The 24,232-nt window shown below is 40.2% G+C and overlaps 3 protein-coding genes across 6 annotated transcripts; 1 reads left to right on the forward strand and 2 right to left on the reverse strand.

Annotated features, from left to right (window-relative positions):
* Positions 1 to 258: 258 nt before the first annotated feature.
* On the reverse strand, positions 259 to 4,341 carry pianp (PILR alpha associated neural protein; the record flags this gene model as incomplete). The annotated part of the gene is made up of 4 exons (XM_079469013.1): positions 259 to 382; positions 1,585 to 1,663; positions 3,772 to 4,124; positions 4,331 to 4,341. The coding sequence occupies 4 exons, from the start codon at positions 4,339 to 4,341 to the stop codon at positions 259 to 261; spliced, it is 567 nt and encodes a 188-aa protein (XP_079325139.1).
* Positions 4,342 to 5,333: 992 nt separating this feature from the next.
* Positions 5,334 to 16,905, reverse strand: LOC306901498 (uncharacterized protein). Of its 2 annotated transcripts, none has more exons than XM_079469269.1 (13): positions 15,961 to 16,905; positions 15,302 to 15,417; positions 15,053 to 15,207; positions 14,719 to 14,842; positions 12,929 to 13,050; positions 12,494 to 12,580; positions 10,045 to 10,134; positions 9,830 to 9,918; positions 9,042 to 9,270; positions 7,677 to 7,799; positions 7,410 to 7,575; positions 5,965 to 6,050; positions 5,334 to 5,674 (listed from the first exon to the last, which is right to left on the reverse strand). In XM_079469269.1, the coding sequence occupies exons 1-13, from the start codon at positions 16,048 to 16,050 to the stop codon at positions 5,589 to 5,591; spliced, it is 1,563 nt and encodes a 520-aa protein (XP_079325395.1). In that variant the 5' UTR covers positions 16,051 to 16,905; the 3' UTR covers positions 5,334 to 5,588. The 2 variants fall into 2 exon arrangements, with proteins under 2 accessions (XP_079325395.1, XP_079325394.1); XM_079469268.1 differs by having other exon boundaries at positions 5,345 to 5,677; positions 15,961 to 16,633.
* Positions 16,620 to 23,532, forward strand: znf384b (zinc finger protein 384 b). Of its 3 annotated transcripts, XM_079469270.1 has the most exons (11): positions 16,620 to 16,807; positions 17,632 to 17,690; positions 17,788 to 17,989; positions 18,097 to 18,189; positions 19,010 to 19,149; positions 19,400 to 19,473; positions 20,019 to 20,243; positions 21,379 to 21,546; positions 21,813 to 21,891; positions 22,031 to 22,189; positions 22,301 to 23,532. In XM_079469270.1, the coding sequence occupies exons 2-11, from the start codon at positions 17,637 to 17,639 to the stop codon at positions 22,619 to 22,621; spliced, it is 1,515 nt and encodes a 504-aa protein (XP_079325396.1). In that variant the 5' UTR covers positions 16,620 to 16,807; positions 17,632 to 17,636; the 3' UTR covers positions 22,622 to 23,532. The 3 variants fall into 3 exon arrangements, with proteins under 3 accessions (XP_079325396.1, XP_079325398.1, XP_079325397.1); XM_079469272.1 differs by lacking the exon at positions 20,019 to 20,243; XM_079469271.1 differs by lacking the exon at positions 18,097 to 18,189 and having other exon boundaries at positions 16,675 to 16,807.
* The last annotated feature ends 700 nt before the right edge of the window (positions 23,533 to 24,232 follow it).

The following is a 24,232-nucleotide window of genomic DNA, read 5'->3' on the forward strand; positions in this document are numbered from 1 at the left end:
ACTTACCATAGATGTAATGATCTCTAACCTGTACAAACTGTACATTCTGTCCCCTCAACATAAACTTAACATCACAGAAAACTTCTCTTATTTCACATTTTCAACATCACTTTATTGTATACACCAAAAGATGTCCCCACAATTACTGCTATAACTATCTTCTGTACTATCACTGTAGGGTTTACCGGGACCACACAAAAGTACTTTAACCAGTCTCGGCCCCCTTCTCTGTCTCACAGTCTTGCAGACATACACACACTACCTCTCTCTGTCGGGGAAGGATGGAGTGATGTGCAGTGTCTGCCTGCTGTCCTCCTGAGCTATGGCGCGAGGGATGGCGAGAGAGAGAGGAGGAGGACCGTGAGAGAGGCTCCGGTCGTAACTGAATGAAAAAGAGAGATTAAGAACACTACAGTCAGCAAAAGAATACCGTAGCTGAAGACAGAAAGACAGGCATGAAAGGGCCGATTAAGCAGAACAGAGAGAAAGACGCCGAATGACATTTACATGAAGTTTATTCACTCGGTGGCTTAATTTAATAGACTGCCCTGAGCTTTAAACAGAAAGGGTGAAATAAATGAGAAATGACAGCGAACGAGAGAGATGCCAGAAAAATACGATTAAAATGACATTTGTTCAGGAACCATTTGGACGACGGACTGTCAGGGACACAGCTTGAGGTCCACAGTAGGGTGACGTGGAGACAGCATGTAATATTAATACCCCACACACTTATCTACACCCAGTCAGGAGTGAGTTCACTCCACCTCTGTGTGCATTGATTGAATGATGGGAGATGGGTTGCGGGTTGTTAAATGAGCGGGATGGTGTCACGGCAAGCGTACGGTACGCCGAACAGAGATTAATTGCGTAGACGTAGCATGCGTGTGCGTGCAATAAATTGCCCTCAGCTCAGTCAGACGAACGACGCTCTGATTTTCTACCTGAGACTCTCATTGACATTCAAACTACCAAGAATTCGCAATGTGACTGTTTCCGAACGTTCTATCTGTCTTACAAAGAAGCTCACAAACCATAATGTCTGATTTGTGGTACCCGCATCGTTGCTTTGCCGCATCGAAAAGAAAGCACGCGATTGGTCGAAATGTTCGGCACGTTCCGAAACTTGGTCGGAGGTAAAATTCTAGCATAAACTAAAGGTACGAATAAATCAGACTCATAACCTGTCATCTTCCTGTTTATGGTTACTCTCGGGACGACATGGACCCTTCTTCGGCTCCCTAAATCATTTTAATGATCATCCGTTCGATCGAACGCAGCCGTCCAAGCGAGTGGAAATGCAGTCTTGCGCCTGATGGCTCACAACGCCCCAGGCAACGTTTCTAATTAAACCAGCACAATAAAACAACGTAAGGTGTCCGCGTAGTTAGCGTCTGCAGAGTCGGAATATCTACAGATGACATTTCAGTTCCGCGGGGAACCAGCGCTTGGAATCTGTTGCGTGAACTTTGTTATTATGACGCACAGATTGCGCATTAACTCGTAAACACGCTAGCGGGCGGGCGGTCTCAATGGGCTGCATCAAAGAAATGTGAAAGCGCAGAAGTGTCGTAGATGTCTCACCAGAGTTTAGCAGAGATGATGACCGCAGAGAGGACCAGCAGAGACGAAATCGTCACGGTCACGTAAAACTGCGGGTCCACTGAAACAAAGTGTGAAGACGCAGGAAAAGCAGAGTTAACGTGAAAGTGTTGGCCACGCCCACACGATATTTCAATTACAATGACAGGAAGAGGAATTGACTAAATTGCAATTGACATTCAACACGGCCACACAACAGATGGTGCGTCCCAAATCTCACAATGATGCACTGTTCTGCGCCATTGTGTAGTATTAATAGTGTGAGCAGTGCTTTCACATCGAAAATGTAAACTTTAAAGGAGTAGTTCACTTCAAAATTTCACATTTTTTTCCTATTATGGAAAGTGAATGGGGGCCGATTTTGAAGTGAACTACTACTTTAATTACCCGGAGGATTATGCACTCATTCAACCAAAAATAGGAAGTGTGCAACTCTGGATACTTCACGCACTTAATGGTCGCAGGGAGACGGCCTAGACGCTGCTAGAGCAAAGTTCTCCTGTGGGGGATTACGCTTAAATTGGATGATGACGGAAGTCGTGCTGGACAAAGCAGATGGAAACGACATAACATGTACAAATTGATTTCACTGCTACACTTTGTTTTGTGAGATTGACGTCATTCGCCCTCGTCAGGGAAACGGCATATGTCCGGTCAGTATACCATTAAGTGGGACTATACACTAGATAGTTTGAGTGCATAGTAATATGTCATTTGGGACACCACTAGAGGCATTTCCTTACTCTCTTACACAATTCTTTAAATTAAGGTTGACTTTTACGTATCATGTATTGGAGTACTACTGTGAAACAACTTCTGAAATTAGGAAAAAATGTAGGGCGGGGCTTTAATTTACCCTCGCCCTTTTGATTGGTTTGTTTGAAATAGGGCCTGCAGGGGAGGGCTAAAAATGCCTGGCCATTGGTTGTTGTTGAGAGGGGGAGAGGAGCTTTACGTTTTGATGAAAGATTACAAGTGCAAATGAATTAATAATAGTGTTCACGGATAAATCATTTAAATGAATCACTGCAACACTGTAAAACAATTAGAATATTACTGCTTGATTGCATGCAGACTTTGACATCCAAAGAACCTTTCTGTTTCACACAAGCTTCTTTGTTTGTGGAAAAGGGCTCTTTAGATTCTTAAAAAGTAAGACATGGCTTTTATAAGAAAGTTTGAGTAAAAGGTTCTTTGGAAAATGTTTTCTCTTTTGTTCAGTGTAAAAAGAAAGGTTCCATGTCTGGCTGGTTCCAATATGAACCTTTACCAAGGACAGAACCTTTCTGTTAAGACAAAAAAATATTTGTAGTGCGTAGAAAAAGGTTCTATAGTCTTTAAGAAAAAATGGTTTTGATAAGTTCTTTGGAAAACCAAAAATGGTTCTATCTATATCATGGCTGTGAATTTTTTAGCACCTTTTTAAGCACCCTTTATAAGAGAGGATTTTAGTACAAGAAATGTCTACATGTTTTGGTAAATTGGGTCATTCTAACAATCATTCTTTGCTTCTTGTATTTCCACATCTTGCATGAAAACATTACATTATAAACTCTTAAAAATAAAGGTGCTACACAATGTTCTTCACAACAATGTCATGAAAGAACAATTTGTGTTTTCCCAAAGAATAATTCAGTCTTTAACTTTTAATAATCTAAACAACGTCTTGTCAAACCGAAAAGTTCTGCAGATGTAAAAGGTTCTTTATGGATCCTTGTATAGTGCCTTCATTTTTAAGAGTGGAATTTATTTTTTCTGCAACTGTACTTTCTACATTCTGTTGCTGCCTCAATTCAAATTCAGGAAATGAACTGGAATTCAAAAGGCAATATCCAATTTATTCTGAATGGTACACAACAAAGAGCAATAAAAAGAAATGAAAGCTGAGAAAGCAGAGAGACAAAGCAGTGCAAAAAACAGCATGTGTAAGAGCATTGAGCGAAAGCAATAAGGAGTAGGAGAGGAGAGAGAAAACATGGGGGCGAAGCGTGTGGGGGCATAGTGTCATAATCAGGTAAAGTTGTATTGATTGGATTGATGCCTGCCTCTTGCTCAATGGGAGAGAAATCTACACTCTCCTCAAGCGCAAATTTACTGCCATGAAGAAACAGCACGAGCCCAGCGTCTGCTGGCAATTTCGCTTTCAGACAAGAAACCAGCCATACAAACCTTCTTGGGTCTCCTGCTCTGTATCTTTTCTCTCCTCCTCTCCTGTTGTTGGCTGTTGAGTCTGATTGGCAGGCTTTCCCCGATGATGTGACAAGTCCTCGGAGGTGGTCATCTTCAGGTTCTCGGTCTCCAGGCTGGACAGGAAGTGATGCGTTTCCTCCTCTGGCGGTTGTGTGGGACCCCAGTCGACCGCCCAGAGCTGAGTGGTGGTGGCCTGCGCCGTAACGGGCATCTGCATATCTCCGAGCTCCTCCCACTTCCTGTCATTCGTGTCACCGGTGGCAGTGCAAAAAATGACAGTGACCAGCAGGAAGCTCCAAAGGGGAATGAATCCAATGTGGGGAGAGATGGAGCTGGGGGGGAAGGAAAGACAATGCAACGGAAAGACGGAAGGAGGGATTGAAAAGAAAAAACTAGATATGCATAAAGAACACACAGCTGAGAAGTGCGGAAAGATGGAAAGAGACTTGAGCAGAAGCTGATGCAACTCATTGAGCTGCAGGACAACTGGCCAGATCTGAGTGCAACCAAAACAGTCAAGTGACAGTCATTTACTTACCATAGCTCCATCGCTTCTGGTTTTTCACTGAGTCTTTGCTGTTCCGATCATCTCTTAAATAACAATGACATAAGGAGGGAAAGAGAAGAGAAGGAGTGATTGTGAGGCGGAGGGCTCGGTCCTGACACTAACTAAATGATTCAAACAGATGGCTGTAGTGGAGAAATACCCTGCTGTCTCGGATGCAACACAAACATAAACACACACAGGCATACGCACAACACAAACACACTCGCGCTTGTTGCTGCGCTCACAGTATCAACTCGGATGCACATTAAACAGTAACACCCACATACACACTCTCTCTGACTCAGATCAACCACGCATTCATTAAACATAACAATACAAAATCATACGCCATGTTAGAAGATCTAAAGAAAATCACACACACTGATAAATAGAAAACACACACCTGTGGATACATTTCAAGTCTTAATCTACATCCTCAAGCGAAACAGAATAGGTGTTTCCAAATTTAGTTGAAAACGCTACACACTTCCAGGGAGCACACATGCTTAAAAACATGCAGATTCACATACTCAAGAACAGAGAGAACACTTCACATGCTTACCTCAAGCCACTGAAGATGGGAGTGGGAGAGAGGGAGAAAGCCTGGAAGTGGGGAAAAGCATTGGTTGCCGTAGCGACAGAGACATGTAGAAATTGTGCGAGTGAGAAACAGAGTGCAGAGAGAGAGAGAGAGAGAGAGAGAGAGAGAGGGGAGGGTGCAAGAGGGGATTGGCAGAAAGATTGAAATACTAATTATATTTCTTAACTGGTTCAAATTAATTAGACAGCAAGAAGAAAATGAATACATTTCAAAGACAAGAATAGCTGGACAGAAAGGACGTATTATATTCTGAGAACCGGTTGAAGTACAGAAAACGTATGTGTTTGTTTTAGGGACGCAGGTATAGGAAATCAATACACATTAATGTGGAGGTTCAGAGTGATGAACAAAGCCATAGATGTTTATAGACGGAAACGCCAGAAAAGATAAATACTCTCACACGCACATATATAACGTGGTCCATTTTATTGAATCAACGTTTACATAGAAAACAGTCTGTTGCTTCTTTCTTTCCTTCGGTTTCTTCACACTCAATCTGTTCCACTTGAGTTCTCGCGTTTTCTTTCTTGCACTCCATCATCGTCCCTTGAACTTTCTTCTTATTTTTCTTTCTGAGCAGCTCTTTCTTTTCAGCCCTCCTTCGACCTTCCTATTGTCTCTGTTTGTCATCCACCCCTCCTCTTTTTCTCATTGAAGAACGCAACGCAGCCACGAAGTACTTGCCGGTTCCACAGTTTCAGGTGCATCCTGGGGCATGAAGTCTTCATCATCATCTACTGAAAAAGAGAAGTTGGTGAATATTCCCTACAATGTTTGACCAATGAATTGTCATTATCTTTTTGTTCAACTGTAAGAACTGCATGAGGACTTCCACAAATCATTTTAAAGATGACAGAATTCCATTTCTATCCTACGGAATATTTTAGATAAGGAAATACACATTAGTTTTGGCAGTTCACTGTTCTATCATTGGCTGTTTTGACTTCTTAATTCACGGTACAGGTAAAAAAAATTGTATTTTACACTGTATAATTTAGCGTTGTTGTCTTTGGTTCTCTCTTACCGTCGCTTCTGTCGCCCTCAGACTCCCTGTCAGAATCCAAAAGAGAATATTCCAATCGGCTGTCTCGTCTCACTGCAACATCACCTCTAGAGCCAGAACAACAGAAAACTGTTAGCAGAGGGCACTTGGGTGACACTGTTTACAAGGACGGAATGATGTTTAATATGCCCCGAAGCAAAAGCAAAGCAGCTTTGCTGACAATGTATGATGAAACAAGTCATTCAGAAGTCAAAGGCTTCTTCCATAAAGCAGCACGATCACTAGGGGGAAGTTAAAATAAACTCTAAAGTCAATGGTTAAATATCCTTCTTGTGCATTTGACTGATGCTTTTATACAGCAGTGGATTCAAATTTATATATTTTATACTCCTGATATTGGTGTTGCTAGCATTGTCATGGCTTCTCCCTAAGCTACAAGAACACATAAACAAAAATGTATATAAAAACAAACACTAAATGCCACAATAACCCACACTAAACAGCATTTTGTATATACATATGATTTAACAGAAAATTGTCTGTTTTGGCTTTTAAATGTCTTTACATTAAGTTGTTTTCATGCTCTCAGCAGTCGAGAATTCATAGCACAAAAACACTGTGTCGGCACAAACCATGTTTATCTTTGCTGCGAGTGAACCCATATTTAATCAAGTCCGGATCGATTCTTTTACCATCGATAGTTTGTCGTTTCATTAAACTTGCGCCACAATACTGTAGAGTTTGACACACAGACTTTAAAAAACAACAGAAGAATGGAAAATACGGTCTGCTCGCTTTGGAAAGTTGATCATCTTGCCAACCTAACTACGCATAAATTGTATGGTTAGTTGCATTTTATTAATTGCAATTTGCATTGTTTTTCCCCCGCTGTTGCCCCACTACTAGAGCAGACCTGCGGGCTGCGGCCCAATTGTTTATGTCACGACCCACCGGTGAGGAACCACGGTTTGCTTTTCATACAGAAATGTAGTTAATACAAAGAAATCAATATTTTTGCACAAGTCATTATTGGCTCAGCATCCAGCGGTAGAAGGGAGCTACAGTTCTCATTGTCAATTTAACTGTGCCTGGAGCATTCCTGTAGACTTCTCGTTAATAGACATCCCAAAGAAACTCCATTCCAGCTGCGATCTCATTACAGATGTACATATTGATATACTGACTGAGTGAAACGTTGAGCAGAGGTTTTGAGGGTCTTATATTAGTAATAGAGGTCCAGAAGTCTGTCTGCTCAAGTTAGTGAACTGATATATATGTAATGTACATAATAAATAGAATGTGGGGTCAAGAGATGAGCAGAATCTTAAGCAACCTGTAGTGCATTAAAGCTTTGATTTTTTTAAGAGATAAATAGAATGCATATGAATCAAAATCAATGCAACTGGATTGGACTTGAGATAGAGGGATTGTACAGGACAATGAATTTTAACAAAAGTTAGACACACCTCTTTTTGAAATTTCCTGGAAGCTGCTCCCAAACGATGAGGTCACGACCCCCTGTTACCCACCGATGGTCCCCGCTCGATGTTAGCCAGGCAGCAAAACATAGAATTCTGGGAAGACTTGAAGAGGTAAGTGAAACCAGGTACTTGCACCGGGGAACAGAAAACACTGAAAGAAAGAGAGAGAGAGACGGGGGTCATTATATTGTTAAATCTGTCTCGAGGTTTTGCACTTTAAGTGGTGTTAAAAATGTGACATCAGTCACTTACAGTTAATTGTGCTTTGTCCGGTGGCGAGGTCAAAGCAAGAACCAATTAAAAGACCCGGAATTTGACTGATGCAATCTGTGACACCCGCAGTGCTGCTGTGATTGGTTAACCGGGTCACTACGCCTGCGAATGATAGAAGAGAACAAACACACATCAACATTCCACCACTGAAACACAACCATTTTACACACAAATCTTACACACAAGATTAATTCATACTGAAAACACTGTACAATTAAACCGTAAAGAAAGCGCAACGTAATAAAATTTGTCTTCATTTGCACCCTTTTCTGCCCTGTCATTAACGGTCAACACTGCTGTGTATTTTGTGTGTTTAATACAGATGTCTTTCTGTCTGTATGAAGCTCATTACTTCTTTTAAAGCATTTTGATGAACTGGCATCATTATCAAGCTCAGCGCACTCGATTAGAACATCACTTCATGTTTCTACCAGTAAAACTGATTTATCTGATGTAATTGTTTACAGGTTTTGTGATATAATAGCCTTCAGCACAACTCTCCTATGAGAAAACAGGATTAAAATGAGAATGTTCCGGATGTTTTTATGTCTTCCACTGCCCTGCAGCGAGCAGACCCTCCCCTGCCTGTGTTCTCTGAGCTGCTGGGATTTCAGCACAGATGATATTAGCAGCTCTGAGCGAACAGACTCAGTCAAGATGTATTCCATTAATAAATCTGTTAAATAGCCCCGAGTAAAAGAACAAATGAAGGTCCGCTGGGGTGGTTGAAATATGTATCGCTATAGCACTCATCATATCTATAAGAAGCCATCTCCCTGTTTCAGCAGAACAACTTTTTCCTGACATCAGTTGCATTTAGAAATGCAAAGTTTGCACTTAATTACTGTATATTTTATTAAAATGTCACCCAGTCTGTGACATCCAGGCTTAAATCTCATATTAGTATAAAAGCATTAATTTCACTAGGATTTCAAACTCTAATATTAACAGAGTAAGACCAGAAATCAAAGATATCTAGGTTATATTTACATTATGTAGGATGATTGTATATAATTACTTCCCATAAAACCTACCTGATATAGAAATATAGTCTTATATGAAAATGTATAATATTATATACTATATTATATATAATCAATGTGCTTACATTGTATTGAGAATAACAAAAACATATCATTATTTATATAGTTTTATTCTTCATAATATCTTCATAATTATATATATCTACTTCTGTTTCCACTATTTATATGTACATAAAGCTGCTTTGCCTCAATGCAGAACAGTGAAAAGCGCAACAGAAATAAACTAAATTGAATATAATTGAATTGATATATAATATAAATATTGGTCACCAAATCATGTTGACATATATATATATATTACCTGTCCTCCAGTTAAGGATTCGTATGCTCGCCCTCCCATACGTGAGAAACACGCGGTCCCCACGGGGGCTCAGAAACAGCCTCCCATTCAGCCCATCACCTCCACCACACCCTGTGACTTCTGGCTCCCAGAGGTGCAACCTGCGCAGGGGCTCCGACCCTTCATTGCTCAGCCCCCACACGCACACGCGTCCTTCGGCGGAGCCGCTAAACAGCAGAGGACCTTGGGACTGCGAAAAACTGAGGGTAAATGCCACTGCGTTTCCATGGCAACTTGTGCCAACCAACTGAATTAAATATGAGACAAGATTCTCTTCTCCTTGATGCTTAAGTATCATATTTCATATCTTCACCTCTTATTTCACCTTACAACGTGCTATAAGATATATTGCACTTTTTTCTCCTCACACAAAACATATGATTAAATAAGAAAAGACTACACTGATCCCAATGGGAATTTCAGTCTGTATATATTGACTTTCTTTATATTGTTCGGTTCAATTGAATTCCATATACTATTAAAAGTACAATACACAGTCCATATGCCAATTAATCACTCACTAAAAAAAGCCTGAGACCGCAGGAGTAAAAATGTTGCCCTTTACTGGCTTGTGCATCTCTGTGAACTTTAGAACCGTGTTTAAAGATCGCCTGGAGTGCACGCAGACTCTTAAGGGATCTCTCTTCAGGCAACACTTCAGATTCTTTTCTTAACATATGCTGATCTAAAGGGCAGACTGAGAAAGTTCCAGATGCTAGTGTGGTTCTGTTGCCATGGCGCTCGCCCACCTGGAGTGTGGTGACTGAGTCCAGGTGTGCGTTCACTGATTGACAGCTCTCCTGTGAGCTCCAGCTCCACACCTGCAGCTTCCCAGCATCTAGAGCGAGATCGATAAATCTGAACCTCAGACACATCTGATATCTCCTGACAGATGCAAGGCATGGTCAACACAACAAAACACACATGCACACAGACATGCTGTGTTGTGAGAGCATCTGCCTACCTGAACCAGTGACAATGAAGCCTTGTCTTTCAGGAATGAAGCAGAGACTTGTAACTGCATTGAACGTGTAAATGGACTTAACACACTGACCTGCAAGAAACACAAAATAGACATAAACAACAAGCACACCAGCAAAACAGTGAGTACTCTCTCTTTCTTCAGATTCACATAGTGACTTGATTGAGCCATTGAACACATTGCGGCTGTCACAGCAGGACATCTACAGCACACTCTCCAGCCTGCAACACTTCGATTTCTAATAATATTCTAATAATTTAGCAGTAACTATTAAATTAAACAAGATATTTCAATACCGGTTAAAGAAAGTTTATAAAAACAAGTTTATCTTTAATCGTAGATAAATAGATGTTGCTATGAGCTTATTTAACCCTTCATTGCACAAATGTTCAAATAGGTTTTATTTAGAATGAAAAGTACCTTTTTACTAGTATAAAAAATAAACTTGAGAAATAAAATAAAACTCAAATAAAAAGGATTTAAAAAAAATTCCACGGTGGCTCCATTGCATCAATAACTTTCCATCCGTTTGTTTCTAGAAAACATACACAGTCAAACAAATCCATACTTAAATCATTCCGATTTTGACATATAACGGTTTTCCTGTCAATAACAAAATGCTAGGGCAGTCCACGTGGTTTTAAAATATCAGAAAAATTGTTGTGTTGTTGGTTGTTCTGTGACTATAAAACAAAACTTTGTATGGTGATGCTTTCAATACGAATCATCTTATTGCCATCTGTCCTTGCAAAGTTAAAGGGATGGTTCACCCAAAAATGAAGAATCTGTCATCGTTTACTCACCCTCAGGTTGTTTCAAACCTGTATACAGGTACATCTCAAAAAATTTCAATATCATGAAAAAGGTCAATATTTTTATCACTTTGTTTTACGAAATTGACACCCATATATTATATAAATTCATTACACTGAGTGAAATATTTTAAGCCTTTATTTCTTGAAATTTTGATGATTACACAAAATTCAGTGTCTCAGAAAATTTGAATATTACATAAGATCAATAAAAAAAGGATATTTTAAACAAAAGTTCTCTGCACTCAATATTTGATTGGGCCTCCTTTTGCATGAATTACTGCATCAATGCAGCGTGGTATGGAGACAAACAGCCTGTGGCACTGCTCAGGTGTAATGGAAGCCCAGGTTGCTTTTCTTCATGTCATCTGCATTGTTGGGTCTGGTGTCTCTCATCTTTCTCTTGACAGTACCCCATAGATTCTCTATGGTCAGGCGGGTTTGCTGGCCAATCAAGCACAGTAACATCATGGTCATTAAACCAGCTTTTAGTACCTTTGGCAGTGTGGGCAGGTGTCAAGTCCTGCTGAAAAAAAACATAAAGCTCCATAAAGCTTGTCAGCAGAAGGAAGCATGAAGTTCTCAAAAATTTCCAGGTAGATGACTGCGGACTTCAGAAAACAGAGTGGACCAAAATCCTCTTTTCAGGTGAAAGTCAATTTTGCATTTCATTTGGAAATCAAGGTTCCAGAGTCTGGAGGAAGGGTGGAGAGGCACAGAATCCTTGTTGCTTAAAGTCCAATGTGAAGTTTCCACAGTAAGTGATGTGTTAGTCCACTGTGTTTTCTGAGGTCCAAAGTCAATGCAGCCATCTACCAGGAAATTGCCGAGCACTTCATGCTTCCTTCGGCTGACAAGCTTTATCGGGATGCTGATTTCATTTTCCAGCAGGACTTGATACCTGCCCACACTGCCAAAGGTACTAAAAGCTGGTTTAATGATCATGGTGTTACTGTGCTTGATTGTCCAGCAAACTCGCCTGACCTGAACCCCATAGAGAATCAACGGGGTATTGTCAAGAGGAAGATGAGAGACACCAGACACATTTACATATTTGGCAGACGCTTTTATCCAAAGCGACTTACATTCCATTATACATTTTGTATCGAAGTATGTGCAATTCCCTGAGATCGAACCCACGAACTTGGCATTGACCTGCTCTAACCACTGAGGTACAGGAAAGCTCAACAATGCAGATGACCTGAAGGCCGCTATCAAAGCAAACAAAGAGAAAGATATTTGGAAGAATGTTAGCAATTTTCAGTTCTGGGACTTCATCCACTACCATAGTTGGAAAAAATATATCGTTTTTATTCTGTTGATGATATGTTTTGAAGAATTTAGAAAAACAAAGAGTTCTCTGGCACCTTTGAATACCATTTAATTCTTCCTACTACTTCCTACTCGGAACTGAAAATTACTTACATTCTTCCAAATATCATTCTTTGTGTTCATCTAAATGTATTCAGGTATGAAATTACATGAGCGTGAGTTAATGATGACAGAATTTTCATTTATGGATTAACTATACCTACAGTATGAGTTTGTTACCATATGGTAACAGAAAGAGGGCTCTATATGTTTGCTGAGGCCACAAAGTGTGTATGCATTTGACTCACCTGAACTCAAAGCCCATATTTTCACACAACAGTCCGTGGAACCACTTAAAACCAATCTTTCCTTGTCAGGCAAGTCAAGTTCATGTGCTGCATGAAAAGAGAACAAGACAATCAAAAAATGAACTGAAAAAGAAAAGAGTGATTGAAGGACATGGGAAAAATGAAAAAGAAGGACAAAAAGCATGAGAAACAAATGCACTGTCAAAGACAGCAAGACAGGGAGTGACGGAGAGCAAAAGGGACAGATGGGAAGGAGGGAATCGGTACACAGAACAAAAGACGTGGGAGAGGAGAGTGTATAAAAGATGAGTGAGGAGTTGTGGGTACATCTGTATCTACCGGCTGTCCCCATTAACAGGATCAATTATTCTCTACTTTCCAGCACTTAGGGGCCTTGAGAGACTGACAGAGAGGGGTGTATGTGTGTGTGCATACCCAATCTCCTGCAGTACTCTGGAGGTGGGGCATTAAGACAGGTGACTCCACTGCTGTGACCTCCCAAATTTCGCTGTTCTGTTGCCGTGGGAACATGCCACACTTTAACCGTCGTATCACGACTTAAATGGGTAGAATAAGGAGGAGAAAAGCAAGAAAAAAGCACAAGTGACAAGAAGCGTTGCGGGATACATTAACATTTTCACAGTCAGTTAGTGTCATAAATTGTTTACTTTTCTGTCGCTTTCCACAAATTAGGTGCGAAATAGGGCCTGAAAATGATGTCATTTATTTATTTTTAGACAAATGGTTCATGGAAGGTTAGGTGCTTAACCTTCTAAAACTGTTGACTGTCAACGTCATTGGGTCAAGTTAAATCAAACATTTCGTTTTTTTCTTTAGTTGTTAATTTGATCTCTCTCTCTCTCTCTCTATATATATATATATATTATATTATATATATAACTCAATTCTAAACGCAACAATTGAGTTTTTGCCCCCATTTTTCATGAGCTGAACTCAAATATCTAAGACTTTTTCTATGGCCTATTTCTCTCAAATATTGTTCTCAATTCTGTCTAAATCTGTGTTAGTGAGGACTTCTCCTTTGCCGAAATAATCCATCCACCTCACTGGTGTGGCATATAAAGATGCTGATTAGACAGCATGATTATTGCACAGGTGTGCCTTAGGCTGGCCACAATAAAATGTGCAGTTTTATCACACAGCACAATGCCACAGATGTCGCAAGTTTTGAGGGAGCGTGCAATTGGCATGCTGACTGCAGGAATGTCTACCAGAGCTGTTGCCTGTGAATTGAATGTCAATTTCTCTACCGTAAGCCGTCTCCAAAGGCGTTTCAGAGAATTTGGCAGTACTTCAAACCGGCCTCACAATCGCAGACCACGTCTAACCACACCAGCATCTTCACCTCCAAGATCGTCTGAGACCAGCCACCCAGACAGCTGCTGCAACTATTGGTTTATAACCAAAGAATTACCGCACAAACTGTCAGAAATCGTCTCAGGGAAGCTCATCTGCATGCTCGTCGTCCTCATCGGGGTCTTGACCTGACTGCACTTCGTGGGCAAATGCTCACATTCGATGGCATCTGGCACGGATGAATCCCTGTTTTCACTGTACAGCTCAGAGAGCGTGTATGGCATCGTGTGGGTGAGCGGTTTGCTGATGTCCAAGTTGTGGATCAAGGCTCATGGTAGCGGTGGGGGGTAATGGTATTGGCAGGCGTATGTACATTTTGGACAGCTAATTTTAGTTTGGCCTTTTATTGTGGCCAGCCTAAGGCACACCTGTGCAATAATCATGCTGTCTAATTAGCATCCTTATATGCCACACCTGTGAGGTGGATGGATTATATCGGCAAAGGAGAAGTCCTCACTAACACAGATTTAGACAGATTTGTGAACAATATTTGAGAGAAATATGCCTTGTGTCCATATAAAAAGTCTTATATATAATATATATATAAAAGTTTACAGGGTTGCCAGTTACTTGTTTTAGTTTAAATGCAGCCATTAAACCAGCTAATTTAGCACCAAATGTTAATTTAAAGTCAGTGATAAAAGTATGTCATTTTGTGCACAAAATGTGGGGCACCGCTAAAGTTGTTTAAATGCCAAAAAACACCTTTTACATTAATCTGTTTAAAAATAGCTAAGTTTTCTGATATGTTCATTTAAAAAAAGAAATCACAACATAAAAATTTTAATTAGATCCTCTAATGCAGCAAAATGCACTTTTATATTGTAAAGTAAAAGACTTTTCAATACCTGCCCGAAATGACAAGGTTGTCAACAGAGACCACGCAAGTGATGATGTCACTGTGGCCCTCTAGAAATCGAAGACGAAACTTGGCTTTTTCCCAAGTTTGTCTGAGAGATCTGAACTCAGCATCTGTGACGCACAAAGACAATCAAACATACGTTATTTAAAAGAAATTATCAAATGTGGGTTTTTTTTGTCTCTCCGGTAAAAAGAGATAAATTAACCATCTGTTATATATGCTCACAAAAGGCACCCCTTCCTGTGAGAAACACGCAGGCTTGTAATCAACATCTGTGTACATAACCGTAATTTTGTTTGTGATTAGTGCACTAATATGACCTCCTTGTTCTTCTTCACTGGGACCGACTGGAGGAGCGTGTGTTTCCTCTGCGCCATCTGTTTTACTTTCATCCTTTTCTTTATTCTTTCGTCTCTCCTCTCGTGCTATCTTTAGTGCAGGACGTTGAGCGACATGTTGCTCTGTTTCCTCCTCCCTATCACATAAAAAATAAACACATCAACCAAAGAGCCCTTAGCCCTGTGTATAATTCACAGCCTACAGGCCCCTACCTAGATGCTCATTCTTACACTGGTCTTTTCATTTTATCCCCCTCTTTTCCCACAATGCCTTCAGTTTGCTGGGGGCCAGAAAGCTGCAGCAGAACCTCAGCCAATCTGGAGCGAAGCTCCGCCTTCTTCAAGACCTATAGAGAGCAAAAGGAGATTTCATGTGGTGGTACTTCATTGTATGGAATAATAAAAACGTATCATAAAAGACAATATCAGAATGATGGTTTAGCAAAGTGCATTAGTCAGCCATGCAATGTTGCACTTGCAATAACTGAATTATCACAGAAGAATTGTGATCATTATGTGTTGGGAAATAATGACAAGCTCTGAAGAGTGATACAAACAAGCTTGCACACAGGTGAACTGAAGAGATAAGATTGATTTGCCCTCAATATTTGGGATTTGTCCAATGGGCGAGAGAGAGAGAGAGAGAGAGAGGGAGAGGGAGAGGGAGAGGGAGAGGGAGAGGGAGAGGGAGAGGGAGAGGGAGAGGGAGAGGGAGAGGGAGAGGGAGAGGGAGAGAGAGAGAGAGAGAGAGAGAGAGAGAGAGAGAGAGAGAGAGAGAGAGAGAGAGAGAGAGAGAGAGAGAGAGAGAGAGAGAGAGAGAGAGAGAGAGAGAGAGAGAGAGAGAGAGAGAGAGAGAGAGAGAGAGAGAGAATAGTATCGTAATTCTGTACCTTTATTTTTTCCTCTGGAGTGAGAGAAACTTTGATCTCCAAGTTCTCAATTTGCCTTAACTTCTTTTGGAGCTTCCTCACCTCCCCCATCTGATTGCAGTTTAAACAAAACCCAACACCGATGTAATTCACACTGGCGTTATCGAAAATGTTCCGCCCTTAATCCAATTTGAGGTTTATACTGTGAAGAAGTGGATTTCTTTTAGCTGCACAGCAGACTACACTAACTGGCTACTGTTTATGTAGACGTGTACTCGGACCTCCTCAGCCGGAAATCAACAGCTGTACGATGACTAAATGAAATATATCCGAATCTCTCTGGCGACATCGCGTGGATTTAGGAAGATTCTGACTATTAATTTTTTTTCTTTTACATTCTACCTGCCGTCTGCATACATCACTACTGTAATAATGCGTTTGATTAAAATGACATATCCCATCAGTGCCTTGAGCCGAGCAGCGATGCTGACTTGTACCTATATATATATTAAATCAGATCCACATTAAATATGAAAAAATAGTTCTTGTGAAATCTAATCGATACACAATTAGTATCTACAAGTACATAAAGCGCAAACGGGCTTCAACATCGCTGTTTTTCTTGTGACACTTTTGACCTCACTTGACGGAAATGACGCCACGACGTGCACGAAGCGCTCGCTCCGTTAGGAGGAAGTGCCGTGCAGACAGTTCGGCCAACTCCGTAAGAAAAGAAAAAAATTGAAAAAAACACACAAGGAAGGGAGAAATTCTTTGATTTCTCCAACCGGTCGGTTGCGGAAAAACTTCGCAAATTATCCCGATAGTAGGAAATCCCCGGCGGGCGAAGCAAAGGTCTTAAGAGCTGGTAATCTGTCTTGATTTTTCACTTTAAAGCTTGTTTTGTTGGCTGTTGATGCGAGCTGCTGTCGCCCGATCGCCGTCACTCGTGCCGGAAGTCTGTGTGAAACCGCCTCGATCCCAACGTCGACGTTTTCCCCCTCACTTGTTCTGTTTTTTTCTTTTCTTTTTTTTCGCCTGATTTTTATTTAACCAGAAGTGATCAACCAGGAGTGAGTGCCCGGGTCACGTCATGCAGTGGGCTGCAGGTCCGCCTTCGTTATTGAAGATTTGACCCAGCGTGTCAATAATATACAATTATTTAAATAGGATATCATTGGATATTTGCTATTAAATACTTGACCGTTTTATTATATGGTCAAACCACCGACTCTGGCTATGAGCAAAGCAAAAGCAGAAACGCACATTATCTGCAATAAAATGACAAATGACATCCGGCGACAGGAGATACTGTATTTAACGTTACACGCCATAACAATGACTAGAGTTCAGTCACGATTGATAGTGTTTATGTGATGTGGATTATATTACACCCGCTTTGGGTAACGTTAGTTTATATAAGACAAATAAATATGTTGTCCCCATATGTTGTTATAAATCTGGATCAAATATGTTTAAACTACAGTACATACATTTAAAATGCTTTTGTTGTTTTTCTTTCTGAATCCTACATAATATGCACGTTCATATAATAACATGCTCCAGACTTCTCACATCCCACCAACAAGTCTTCACTATCCTTAACCACTTGCCCCATCACTTCAAAAGGTCAAAGGTTGCAGTGTGTGCATAGTGTTGTTTTCTAATTAGAAGTTTTTGTGTGTTGTTCAGGGGTGATGGAAGACTCCCATTTTAATTCCTCATACTTCTGGTCTCCTGTGCAGGGTCAGGTGAGCAAACTTTAGAGCTGCTTCTTAAATACACTATCACATGTTACACCTTTAATTGTTCTCCCTGGGATAATCCATTTCTGTGTTTTCCTTTTAGATTGAGAATGCTGTATTTCTCAATAAGGTAAAGGAGCAGTTGGGTCAGGATAAAAGCCCCACCTACTCACATGGCCCCGCCCACGACCCAGTGACTGCGGTTGCTGGAGGTGTAAGAACACTTAAGCAGGAGCAGAGGCTACCATCCCATTCCTCACACAGTATCACGGTAGTGCCGACTCACACAGGCATCATGACAGCAGGTACTGTATGTGTTAATGGTACACACTCTGGGGGTCTTGGTTTCTCATTCTTTAACGCTGCAAGGACTCTTCTTCACTTTCTTCTTTCACTTTCTCACTCTGTCTAGCGGGTTTGGTCACTTTGGTGTCTCCGTTGTTGTCCTCTGCCCAGTCCCTTATTCCTGGACATCCATCCACCACTATGATAACAGTACAGACAGGTAATGCACATCTCAATCTACAATGCTTACTGTTATTACGTTAGCAAATATGCGATCCTGCCTGTGAAAATCAAGTTAAAAATGTGTATTGCTTTATTTTGGAAGGTGAGTGGATAACAAAATACAGCATCACAATACTAGTAAGAATTCAGGGTTACAGATTAACAGATTTCTATAGACACATTTGGTGCAATAAAGAAAGTACAGTAAATACAGACATATCACAGAATATTAATCTGGTCATTCTGAATTGTTATTGCAATGTCCAGAACTCTGCCCATGGAGTCGATCCATCCTCTTTTACACCATTTACTTAGTCTTATAGAATCTATGCTTAATAAACAATTTCAATCTTTGCACTCGTCCATTTGTAGAATTAAAAATAGTAATCTACAATCGGAAGGCCCAATCCTCCTTTTTCTTTAGGGGCATTCAGTTTATTCCGATTTTTTTTATGTGTTATTTTCAACCTACAATCGTCCCACATCATTTAAAGAGCAGAGGCAGGGTCACATGTTTTAATGTGGGGTTCAAATGGCCACGTTGGAAAATCTGGGATGTATGGGGTTTGTGGGAGTTTTTCTCATGTAACTTTTCACTCGGATTGCTTTGCTGATAATTCAAACTTTGATTCATTTTTAATTCACTTTTCAATGATTTGTGTTACATTAGATAGAACATTGCAATATAGAAGCCTTTAAGTTTTCACTGTATGTGTGTCATTTTGTCATAAAGTGTACTAATTTGCCTGAGATGCTCCAGATATATTTTTGGCTCACGTAATGAAAGTATTTTACATTGCCTTTCATGACTCCACCAGACAAGAAAAATGAATCAGTGCCCTGCTCACCGGTTGTCATACCGATACCAGGGAAAAGGGGCAGAAAGAAAAAATCCACACTATCGTTGGTTGGCTCGACTTCTGGGGCAGATCCATTGATTTTAGGCCTTGCGGGACAGGTATGCAGAGAAATCCTTTGGTCAGAAGTCGGAAAGCGCTTTGTTGCCAAGTTTGTTTGCATATGCTAGGAATTTGTTTTCGTAACAAAAAGGAGCTTCCAGTACAAAGAAACAACAACAGCAGTACACAGAGACCATTACAGTTCAATACAATACACAGATAGTATATAAATAAAAACAGTATATTATACAATAAAAAATTGTCACAGCAGTAAATACAGATGCTTGATTGAGTTCTTTTTTCGTCCAGCATCCTTCGGCCAACCTATACAGTCTCTCTCCAGAACAAGGGCATGTTGGGAAAGAGGGCGGAAAAACATACAGGTAGGGTTTTTTTCATGGAGTTCATGGCTCAGCATGCACACGGTGTGTTTCTTACAATTAAACAGAAAGGCAAAGACAGAATCAGAGATCCCTAAGAAACACCATTTTCATACTTCGACAGCGCATAGCCCATCCTGTTGACACACACTCGCCGGCTTACAAGGCTTTGCAATAAGTGTGTTTTGTTTATTTGTTGTGCTTGAGTAATAATTGTGTTGTCCTGTTCAGCAGCATGTGCAACTACGGCTTTCCTCAGCTACACATATTCCCACACGCACAAATTTGCAGTCACCTCTTTCTCTCTCTCACTTTTTTCCCTCCCTTTACACGCTCATTTATTACCCATCTGCACTTGTAATTCTGGCCTTTTCCTCTGGTGGGTTTTTTATTTTGGAGTCTGCGTCATCTCATTTCAGTTATTGATGCTTCTTGCTTGTAACTTCATACTTTATCCCATTTTACATCTGCACTTTATCTTCTCCCATGTTCTCCTCCTTCTCCTTTCATACCTCCGTCTCTGCGTGTGTTTGTTTTTCTGTCTGTAGGTGCCGGATTTGTGGTTTGACGTTTTGCAGTAAGTCAGACATGCAGCTGCACTCCAAGTCGCACACGGAGGTGAAAGCTCACCAGTGTCCGCACTGCTCCAAATCTTTCGCTAACACCAGCTACCTGGCCCAGCACATCCGCATCCACAGCGGTGCCAAGCCCTACACCTGCTCCTACTGCCAGAAGGCTTTCAGACAGCTCAGTCACTTACAGCAGCACACACGGTACTCCGAAACGCACCTCTAGTGTGTGTGTTTGTGTCTGGGTGTCTGTGGCAAAGCTGGCGGGTGATGGAGAGTGTATGTGGTGGACCTTTTGCGCAGTTGCGTTGCAGTGTATGTGCGAAGGCAGATTTGTGTCAAAGCATTGAGCATGGAAATGACTGAGGGTTTACAGACAGGACATGTTTTCCATCTGCAAATGTTTTGTTCTCGTACTTTAAGGGATAGTTTTAGCAATAGTGAAAGGTTTTGTATTCCACCCATGGTTTTGATAAAGTTAGATACTTTGACAACCTCTTCTGCTTGTTGCTATAGCAACACATTCTCTGGATCTGTAACTTAATGTATAATGGACTTTGTAATTATACACCACAGTGTTTATAATTGCGAAGGTAGTTATAGCTGAGAGTGTAACGGATGGTGCATCTGAAATAGGTCTTTCGCTGTTATACTGGAAGAATAATGGCAGAGAATTCAGATTGTTATGAGAGATGGTCAGGATTTTCTGATGATGATGTATAATTTAACATTTAATCCCTTTGTCTAGTTATGTTTTTGTAATTCATTGCTCTTCTGGCACATTTTTTATTCCTGCAGAATACTCAATCTTTAACACATGCGCATACACACACTCCCCAATTCACTTGAGACATAAGCGAAAATTGCAGCTGTCATTGCATGTGCAGGTTTCTTTGACTCTACATTATTTTCCCATAACTGTACAGAAGTTTTATGTGCTTCTGCTTTCTTGAAATAGAGGTCACATAAAGGTTTTGTCCACTCTTGAACTCAGTTGGACATGGTAATGGGAAGTGCTGCTCATGGTGCCTCTGTGGATTAAGTGAACATTTTTTTTTTGAGAGATTGATCTACCCTTTTCGTGACCTCACTCAAACACATCCTAAACCTTCGATGCACGACGCTGAATTGTACCTACCACACCATTGCACCTCACACTTTTGAGTATTGGTGGTACTCATAGGGGCCACATAAGAAAGGCCAGAAGAGTGTGTGAAAGGAAAAATCAAGAATATTGTCATGTCTTAAGATTTGTGTGTTTTTTATAAATCAATAATTTGTTATTTTTATAATCATATTGACTGATGTTTCTCTTGATTTTTTTTTTGTCTCCCTACAGAAACCACACAGAAACCAAACCTCATAAGTGTCCTCATTGCACGAAATCATTTGCCAACACAAGTTATCTTGCCCAGCATGTACGAATACACACAGGAGTGAAACCGTATGGCTGTTCCTTCTGCCAGAAGACCTTCAGACAGCTCAGTCACTTACAGCAACACCACAGGTAACATACAGGACATGTGTATATATTTCTTTCATTCCATCTTTTTACACCGTGTTTTTAATCAAACAGTTTCGTTTTTTCCCCAAATAAATGTTTTGTCAATTTATCTTCATGTCTTGCAAAATAACATTAACATAACACAAAAAACAAAACATTAACATAACACAAAAAAAAGAAATTCATTACAAAATGTCCAAGCTTTTCTTTGGTGAACTGTCTGTAAGTTTTCCATTGACCTCCTGACATGTGCATTTGTCGCTGTTCAGGATCCACACAGGAGACAGGCCATACAAATGTACGCACCCAGGCTGTGAGAAGTCTTTCACTCAACTCTCCAACCTTCAGGTGAGAAGAATCTGTCGTTCGGTCATTTAACTCTCTTTTTTTTAAACACACCTCGTTTACTGTTTCTTTTACTTGGCTCTGTCATGAGGCCAATTTATTCATAGCTTGTTAAATGTTTATTTCTTTCGATCATATGCAGTCTCATCGACGTCAGCACAACAAGGACAAACCGTACAGGTGTCACCATTGTAACCGTGGTTATGTAGATGGAGCCAGCCTGGAAGTTCATCTGTCCACTCACACGGTTAAGCATGCCAAGCTCTACTCCTGTGGCCTATGCAATCGCACTTATACCTCGGTACAGCCATTTTCACCCAATCTCACACATTATTAAAAAACGGTAGCATTCCTAATATACTGTTTATCTTAAAATAATCGTTGTGTATCTATCTTTGTCTTCCGTGTAAAGGAGACGTATTTGATGAAACACATGCACAAACACGCCCCCGATCTGGTTCAATCTCCACTTGGGTCGACCCAACCAAGTCACAACCCTGGACACACTGGTGGAGGAGATTCAGACGAAGACAACCAAAGCCAAGCTGAAAGGAACGACAGCTTTAGCTTGACAACTGGTATGCCATGCGTGTTTGACCTCAACCCATACAAATTGGTGACTTCTTCAGATGTGCAGTATAAAACTGTCAGTGTGTCTGATATCTCACCTCACAAAGACCTCTGCATCACTGTTGAGGCGTCGGCTATACAGGTGGAACACCTGAACTCATGAGAAATCCCATGGAGTAAGGGATGAAACTTTGGGGATTTAAAAAACTGGATGTGAACAGATTTCCTTTTTTACTCAATGCCATCCTTATTGTTTGAAGATGCAAATTATGGATGGGGATTTCAATGGATGAAAGTGAAGAAATGGCTAAGGACAAAGACTTTTGTATTTTTTTTCTTCCATAGAATTTTTCAAACATTTATATACTGTAATCCTGATCTTCCTCATAGAAGCTTCCTTCAAGACTGTGGCTGCATCATTGGATACACAGGTCATATCTTAAGTCGGTATCAAGGCTTTCGTTTATTTCGTTTGTTTGGTCATCTGCATCTGTAGATGTTTATACTGTCACTGCACCATCAACATTATTGTTACTATAAGCAAGAATGAAAATATTTAGTGTCTGACTTGCACATTATAGATGGAATTGTTGGACTTTTTTATATTAAAAGGGAATTTGCAGGCATTTGTGTTAAACAGAAAAAACATGTGTATATGATTGTCAAGTGTAATGTATGTGTGAGTAAACATATCAAGGAATAACACAAAAATAAATTGTGTCAAATAATGCTGGTTGCAAATATGAATGAGACGGTTTGTGCTACTGTTACTGTTTACTATTCACATCTACAGATGACATGTAAAGCTCTGTTATTACTTTGTTATTAGTATATTATCAAAGTAACAACTGTGAAAATACACCCAAACTTCTAAACAAAAACAGCTTAGTGTGAAATAATACTTTTAAAACTAAATATCAAAAATAAAACGTATGAATTTGGTTTGCTTGAAGTGAAGTTGTCCGATTTGGCTCTTGGTTTTTTTTCAATCTTAAACGTACATCAACAGCTTATACTTTGTCGGCAATCCAAGTAACACAATATGGAAAATATAATAAATTATGTGTGTGAATGAAATACTTTGCCACGGTAGTTTTCCAAAAATTACTTTCCAACTTATTTATGTCCAATTTTCTGGCACACACAACATTGTTTTTAGACATGTAATCCACAGGCAGCCTCAATATAAAGTTTCATTTCTAAGTCAAATTGGCGACCACTTTCATTGAGAACTTAAAAGTGATCATTTACATTTTTTGGGTGATGTCTTCATTTACTCATCCTCTTGTCATTTCAATTATGACTTTCTTTCTTCCACAGAACACAAAAAATATATTTTGCAGAAAGTTGGTAACCGAACAGCACTGGACCCCATTCACTTCTATTGTACAGACACAAACCCGTATTCACAAAACAAAGGCTAAAAGTAGCTCCTAACTTGCCGATTTAGGAGAAACTCTAAAAATAATGGTCAGGTCAGTCCTAATTTCAGGACTCCTAATTTATTTTGTGCTAAGAGTATTTCACAAAGTGTTTTAGTGCTAAAACTAGCTCCTAAACCTGTGAGACATTAGGAGTAGTGAAGAGGACTAACTAAAACCTAACTAAGACCAACTCGCAACAATCCTAAAACTGATCAGCTGTTAAAACATGTTAACTTCTCCATAAAAACTGATTTTAAACAATGCAAGAGATGGTGTAGATTCCATATGTAAGACCCTTTGAAACTCATTCCACACATATGGGACATAATTGGAAAAAGCAGAACTACCTA

Source organism: Barbatula barbatula (genome assembly GCF_947034865.1).
Source record: "Barbatula barbatula genome assembly, chromosome: 12".
In the NCBI taxonomy this organism is placed as follows: Eukaryota; Metazoa; Chordata; class Actinopteri; order Cypriniformes; family Nemacheilidae; genus Barbatula; species Barbatula barbatula.